At 34.6% G+C, this 8,303-nt stretch overlaps 1 protein-coding gene across 1 annotated transcript in view; it reads right to left on the bottom strand.

The window, feature by feature from the left end:
- Positions 1-3,542: 3,542 nt before the first annotated feature.
- Positions 3,543-8,303, bottom strand: part of LOC137626664 (uncharacterized) — a 40,625-nt gene continuing 35,864 nt past the window's right edge. The window contains 2 exon segments of the mRNA XM_068357680.1: positions 3,543-4,880; positions 5,117-5,583. Coding sequence (XP_068213781.1) covers positions 3,879-4,880; positions 5,117-5,583 — 1,469 coding nt within the window. The 3' untranslated portion in view covers positions 3,543-3,878.

Here is an 8,303-nt window from a genome sequence, read left to right as displayed (position 1 = left end):
TATATTTTTTTTTATAGTTTTGCTTTATGTTTATTCCAAAATGTAAGAAAATTAAGGTTAATTCCTATTGACTGTGTGGAAATACCTGTTGATTCAAATTTTAAGAAAGGGTAGTTTAAAATTTAGATCAAATTTTCATTTAGCAATCCTTTGAAAAGAAAAGTAAATAAAGCATTAATTGCAGCATTTGATACACAAACAAGTGATCTTTATAGGTATGTGGATTTTAGAGTATATGGGGCCTTTAACATTTTTAGTTCAGTGACCCTACCACTCTATCCAACATTTGATGCCGGATTTAAATTGCTTTTAGCTGAAAACGCTAAATTGGTGCTAAGTTTTGTAGTTTTGGAAGGGCTCTGACCCCCCACCTCTGTATAGAATAGTTCATGCCTGATTTAAAAATCTTTTTAGTGGCCCATCGAATTTATCGAACATTTCTTGCCTTGCAACGCTAAATTGGTGCTAAGTAAAAAAAAAATCATAAAATCAACAGCAGCATTTGATATATAAATTGAACATGGAATCTTTAAAGGAAGGTGGATTATAGAGCTTATAGGACCCTTAATATTTCCACTTAAGATATCTTTTCGACTCTTTATCGGACAGTTCATGCATGATTTGAATAGCTTTTTGCTGACAATGCTAAATTTGTGCTAAGTTTTGCAGGCTGGGACTGACCCAGACCCACCACCTCTTTATCGAATAGTTCATACATACATATACCAAAGGCACTTCCCCCAATTTTGGGGGGTAGCCGACATCAACAAAAGAAACAAAACAAAAAAGGGGACCTCTACTCTCTACGTTCCTCCAGCCTAACAAGGGACTCAATCGAGTTCAGCTGGTACTGCTAGTTCATGCCTGATTTAAATTGCTTTTTGCTGGTAATGCTAAATTTGTACTAAATTTGACAAGTCTTCGAATTTGAGAACATGAGGAATCACATTGGGGTCTTGGTTTTTGATGATGGTGCCAAATTGATGCGAAGTTTCGCAGCCTGGGACTGACCCAGACCCACCACCTCTTTATCGAATAGTTCATGCCTGATTTAAATTGCTTTTTTCCTGATAATGCTAAATTTGTACTAAATTTGAAAAGTCTTCGAATTTGAGAACATGAGGAATCACATTGGGATCTTGGTTTTTGGTGACGCTGCTAAATTAGTGCGAAGTTTAAGTTTTGGAGTGACTTTAGCACATGACGAATGGCTTTGGGATCTTAGTATTTCTTGCCAATACTAAAATAGTGCTAAGTTTCACAGATCTGGAATGATTCGAGAACACAATGATTCACGTCGGGATTTTGGTACTAAGTTTCGCAATTTAGAACGACTCGAAAACATGACAAATTGCATTGAGATCTCGTAAATTCTATGAGATGCGATATCGTGAGATTAAAGATTATGAAGACAATGCCCTTTTAAATTCAACAGAGGCACATGGGTATTTTAAGTAAGTGTTGTTGTTGTTGGAGTATTATAGCCAACACTTGTTGTTGGCACGGGCCTTTCCCTTGGTTGGCCCGTAGGAGAATAAAGTAAGTGAATATTCAGAAAACAAGCCTAAAGCATTTCTGTTCTAAAGTAAGTGAATATTCAGAAAACAAGCCTAAAGCATTTCTGTTCTAAAGTAAGTGAATATTCAGAAAACAAGCCTAAAGCATTTCTGTTCTAAAGTAAGTGAATATTCAGAAAACAAGCCTAAAGCATTTCTGTTCTAAAGTAAGTGAATATTCAGAAAACAAGCCTAAAGCATTTCTGTTCTAAAGTAAGTGAATATTCAGAAAAAAAGCCTAAAGCATTTCTGTTCTGGAATTTCAATCTATTTGACCAATCTCCCTGTCCTTTTTACTCTTACCCTTCTTGCCATTGCACTTATATCAGTTCTCATATCTCCAAATGGTTTTTATAAGAATGTCTTGATGGATTAATGGATAAGTCACAGTCACTCTGTTTAGGAACACAATAGTCATAGGTTCGAATCTTGACCAGGGTAGATGAGTTTATATGAAGTGGTTACTAGGTGCAGTTTATTCCATTTTCAAGATAATTGGGATTTAATATTGAGGGGGTAATTATGGCTTGATATATATATATATATATATATATATATATATATATATATCATTCTAATTCTCCTAGAGAGAGTAGTTTTCGAAGATATTTGCCTGTACCATTTCAGTTACACCAAAGTCTTTATAGATTCTAATTGTGACTCACCATATTCAGCTACCTGCCAGAAACATAATTAATATCTTACGTTAAAAGTACCATATAATCTTAAATCATTTCATCTCGATCGGAGATCAAATCAAGGAGCTAATACGGAAATTCCTGGCCCACCTCACTCTGTGGAAGAGTACCTTGGTATACCCTTACTACATAGTGAGTTTACTCCTAGGAAACAAGACATCTCTACCTAGGTTAAAGACTTGTAGGAGGAAGGGAGTGACTTTCAGAAACTCATGAGAGTTTTTTCTGAAGTTTCCATTTTGTGCTTTGCTGCTCCTCGTTCTGCCTTCAGAGTTTTTCGCTAAGGAAGATGTCGAAGGAGTCTCTGTTTATTATTCTTATTATTATTACTAGCCAAGCTACAACCCTAGTTGGAAAAGCAAGATGCTATAAGCCCAAGGGCTCCAATAGGGGAAGATGGCTCAGTAAGGAAAGGAAATAAGGAAATATACAATAAATCCTTCTGAGAAAAGTAACAACGTCAAAAAGACCTCTGCCATCTCTCGCTCCACGATTTCTTTGGTTACTTGCAGTGCAATAAGGGTGTGAAAAGGTGCACTTTCTCAGAGAAAAGTGTTCTATTAATTCCTGTCTCCAACTGTACCGTTGTTTAAAATAGAACTCTGAGAAATGTCATTATCATTTATCAGTTTTCATGAAATCATCCTTTGTTAAAGACTCTGTTTGTCTAACTGGAAAATATCATTAGTTAACCAAATATTCTTTAACCTGAAAGTGAGGTTTCCCAGGAGGAATATGTTATCAGTTTTCATGAAATCAATCTACAGTAGGCCTATTCCTACAATCCTTTGTTAAAGACTCCTTTTGACTGACTGAAAACTATCATAATTAGTTAACCAAATATTCTGTAACCTGAAAGTGAGGTTTCCCAAGAGGAATATAATGTTATCAGTTTTCATGAAATCAATCTACAGTATTCCTACAATCCTTTGTTAAAGACTCCTTTTGACTGACTGAAAACTTATCATAATTAGTTAACCAAATATTCTGTAACCTGAAAATGAGGTTTCCCCAAGATGAATATAATGTTTGTGGGTCTGTACACTCTTTAAATTAGAAATTGGGTTTATTGGATGTACCTTATCCTTGGTTGATTGCTCTGTGGCACTGAAAAAAAATGGGTTTCCATCTAAAATAGATTGTTTATTTTGTTTGGTAGACAGTTTTATGATATATTTAAATGAATAATCTTATAACATGTCTTGTCTTTTATTGTTTCATATTAAGTTTCATAAGATGCATACAACCTTTGATTGCTAAACACCATTATCAAATGCAAATGTGTCAGCTTCTGTTATCACTGGTAGATGTATAACTCCATCAAATGTGAGAACAGGTTTCATAAGATTTGTCGTCTCTCTGGTGTCTCTGGTCTATTGATAATGCTGAGACACTTCAAAGCAAGTTCTTATCTTACTGTTTTATGGTTGTTTGAATAATCCACAATCTGTATCTTCTCTTTGGTTTAGTAACAGTTATGACACATGGTAAAGGGTTTTATATGACATATCCTACCCTGATTTGACGTATGAATTTGTAACATAAGGAAATGCGTATTTGTGACGTACTTAGTCTTTGGTTCATTACACTTGTGAACTTATTTGTTAATCCAATTCACCTCATCTTACACAGAACTTTCTTGAGGAAGCTTATTATAGGGAAAACTTTGTCTATGGGATACTATTTCATGATCCTTTTGGCATATAACGTCATAAGAAGGAGGTATTTTTTCTAAGGCTACTTTAACGTAATGTTTACAGTCGTCACGTTCACTGTTAAGAGGTGCGTACTCTAGATTAGCATCTAAATTATCTGTATTTATGCTGCCCACGGGGCAACCTTTGGACGGCATACACTTGTCTTCTGTTACTTGGCACTTACAGCTCTGTTTTTCATTCGCGTTACATTTCCCAAAGCTTCGAAGACACACTTTACCCTGCTTATGTATTTCTGGGCACTCTGTCTCCAACAATGTCCTCCGCGACAGTGACCTCTGGGAGTTTTTATCCCTTAGAAGCTTCATAATCATAATGCTTCCCATTTCATCTGGAAGGGCCAGGTTTATATCAACCGCTGAATCTAGAACTTGCTTCTGTCTAGGTCTTGGAAGGGTATTCTGATGATCGTAACTTGATTTCAAAGTTGTGGATCTTTGGCTTTCGCCAGAAACCAGATGAACTTGAAAATCTTTTGTGGAAGAGTAGAACAGCTCTTTCTGTGATAAGGAAAGATTTTTTAGCTGACCTAAAGAGGCTGAGGAAGACAGTCGTCTGGGGTTCCCACGCATCAAGGACCTCAGATCTCTTAAAGATTGTTGGTGTTGGTATAGTATTTCACTGCCTTGTCTAGGAAGAGACTGGCATTGACTGCAAAACATTGTGGTCATTTGTGGCACCTCCTCAACTGACGAAGCAAAATGCTCCTTGGGATATGACTGCGGAGGCTGGCTTCGGTGCGCTTCTTGATAGTTTGGGGTAAATGATGATGTGGCATAACTTTGCTGTGTTAGTGGACAAGTTGATGAACAGCAGTGTGATTCGTTAGATGTGATGAGATTGTTCTTGCAATGTCCTGTCTTTTCTTCCTCTGGATCTCCTTGTAGGTTTTCTGTGCAAGTTCCAGTAATCTGTCAATGTAAGATATTGGCTATTACTACATTTGTAGATGACATTGAAAACGCTGATGTCTAGATATTGCTATTCGAGTGTGAAGTAAAATTTTCATATCCAACTATTAAATTGTTTCCAATCTTTTAAGCAGAGATTGATTAAACTATTGTACAGTAGCATAGTCATTCATTTAAATTATTCTTAATCATTATGAAAACAAAACATACTTCCAGAAGAGGATCATGCATTTTACCTGGTCCCCACCATTATTTTCCCTAGGCCTCAGATTTTTCTGTCCCTTGCATGAGCAGACGAATGTATCCTGTTGTGGGGAATTTGAAACCCCTCTGCCGTGAGACTGTTGACCATTTAAACCGTCTGTGCCACTGCATTTGTTGCATCCTTTGACGCTATTACATGGCTCCGAGTCGAGGGACGAAGAGTCCTTCGCATTTCTCTGGCGACGCAAGCGATGCGAGCCCTTTGGGCAAGGCACGACGTCCAGGGTGTGCGGCGTCCTCTGAATAAACTGGACCACGTCCGGATCGAATCCTTCGGGACTGGTGGCTGTGAAAGTCATCTCAGTTACAGGTTTCCTGTTATTTGGTTTTTCTCTCCTAGCCATGAGTATTGCTGCCACCAGGAGCATTAACAAGATGCTCAAGCCACCAATTAATGCTCCCAAGAGAGGAGCCATGTTTGGGTCGACTTCATCTTGTCCTGTGGATACAGGAAGCTGGTTAGATTGTTCAAGGCTACTACATAGATAATGAGATCTTTAAATAATTGTTTATATAAATGCCTTATTTGATTACTAACTCCTCACACTGATGAAGATTGTCTTGTTGAAAACTAAAAACTCCAAATATTCATAATGGCTTTCTATTAATAAAGATATTTCAAAATGAAGTTTTTGAAGCTTCATCTTGTACTATGGAAACTGACTTCAGGCTAGATTAAATTTTTTTTTATATAATTGAATTATTTAATTATTTAATTCATCAAATTGAGTAGGATTGTCATGCTGAAAACTAAACTCCAAATATTCATAATGACTTTCTATCAATAAAGATATTTCGAAATTAATTCTTTTAAGATACTATAATAAAATAGACAATCTTAAAACTAAATTTATACAGCAACGTATTTTTATATAATTGAATTATTCAATTATTTAATTCATCAAATTGAGTAGGATTGTCATGCTGAAAACTAAAAACTCCAAATATTCATAATGCCATTCTATCAATAAAGATATTTCGAAATTAATTCTTTTAAGATACTATAATAAAATATACAATCTTAAAACTAAATTTATACAGCAACGTAGATTAAAATATTCCTTAGGAAAATAAGGAAAATACGCATCCTCTAAACTAATAATTATTATTCTTTCCATGAAATACTCAAAGCTCGTAATTAAATTCATGAACGGTTCGGGTAGGAAACAAAATTCGTTTGAACTTTTATCCCTTCTGTGCATATTTACATATCTAGGAATTCCTAATTCGTAAGTTAAATAGATTAATCCCATTGACGTGTTCAAGAATAGAGGTTTAGTTATGGAGGATGAATTAGAATTGATAATTAATTTTGCCAGCAATGGAAAGGATTAATAACTGATCTCTAAATCAATCCTCAATTGTAAAGAGGTCTTGTTGGCTTATGCACCATAACTGCCTAATTATTAGAGTTATTCTAAGCATCAGTAGGTTTCAGGCTCTAGGGACAACAACAACAACAACAACAACAACAACAATAATTATTTTATTTAATTCTTATATAAAAGATCTGATATAATATTGTCACTGTTCCTAAAGTATTTTTTTTTTGTTATTTATTACTTCTCTTGTAGCTTATCTATTTCCTTATTTCCTTTCCTCACTGGGCTATTTTTCCCTGTTGGAGCCCTTGGTCTTATAGCATCTTGCTTTTCCAACTAGGGTTGTAGCTTGGCTTTCAATAATAATAATAATAATAATAATAATAATAATAATAATAATGATGATGATACTTAACCCCACTAAGGAAGTTATAAAATGACCCATGTTTATTTATTTATTTACCTGTTTGTTTGTTTGTCTGTTTGAAGGATTACAACAAAACTTCTTGTCAGATTTTCACCAAATTTAACAAAAGATAGATATTATGCTCCGGAAGAGCCCATTAAATCTTGGAGGTGATCTGGATCCAGATTCTAGTTATTATTATTATTATTATTATTATTATTATTATTATTATTATTATTATTATTATTATTATCATCAATATATGAAAAAGGGAAAGCTTGGTCCGTAGACTTGAGTAAAGTGTTGATAAACTTCATTGGTGGAGGTCTGAAATCTCTGATTGCTCTTTTTACTCATTATTATAATATTCTATGTGCATATATACAGTGAATCTTTTGTATTTGCGTTAATTTACGTGTTTAGACTTCCCGCCATCCACTCCGGGCCTAGCCAGCCTCTCTCTCACTACAGTCTCCCATATATACATGGGTTAAATAGCCACTATATCCCGAGTTTAAACAATGCTTTTGATAGCTTTACGTTAAGTTGCCTAAATTTTACGTCACGTTGCATAACATCCCTGCCTTTGGTAGCTTTACGTTAAGTTACCTAAATTCTAAGTTGCTTTTGATAGCTTTACGTTAAGTTACCGAAATTTTACGTTGCTTTTGATAGCTTTACGTTCAGTTAAATAAAATTTACGTTCCTTTTGATAGCTTTACGTTAAGTTACCTAAATTTTACGTTGCCTTTGATAGCTTTACGTTAAGTTACCTAAATTTTACGTTGCTTTTGGTAGCTTTACGTTAAGTTACCTAAATTTTACGGTGCTTCTGATAGCTTTACGTTAAGTGACCTAAATTTTACGTTGCTTTTGATAGCTTTACGTTAAGTTGCCTAAATTTTACGTTGCTTTTGATAGCTTTACGTTAAGTTGCCTAAATTTTACGTTGCTTTTGATAGCTTTACGTTAAGTTGCCTAAATTTTACGTTGCTTTTGATAGCTTTACGTTAAGTTGCCTAAAATTTACGTTGCTTTTGATAGCTTTACGTTAAATTGCCTAAATTTTACGTTGCTTTTGATAGCTTTACGTTAAGTTGCCTAAAATTTATGTTGCTTTTGATAGCTTTTCGTTAAGTTACCTAAATTTTACATTTTTACGTTGCTTTTGATAGCTTTACGTTAAGTTACCTAAATCTTATATTGCTTATATAGCATTACGTTAAGTTACCTAAATTTTACATTGCTTTTGATAGCTTTACGTTAAGTTGCCTAAATTTTACGTTGCTTTTGATAGCTTTACGTCAAGTTACCTAAATTTTACGTTGCTTCTGATAGCTTTACGTTAAGTTGCCTAAATTTTACATTGCTTTTAATAGCTTTACGTTAAGTTGCCTATATTTTACGTTGCTTTTGATAGCTTTACGTCAA

The sequence above is a fragment of the Palaemon carinicauda genome, chromosome 34 (genome assembly GCF_036898095.1).
Source record: "Palaemon carinicauda isolate YSFRI2023 chromosome 34, ASM3689809v2, whole genome shotgun sequence".
Classification (NCBI taxonomy): domain Eukaryota; kingdom Metazoa; phylum Arthropoda; class Malacostraca; order Decapoda; family Palaemonidae; genus Palaemon; species Palaemon carinicauda.
This window is presented reverse-complemented; position numbering and strand designations above follow the sequence as displayed.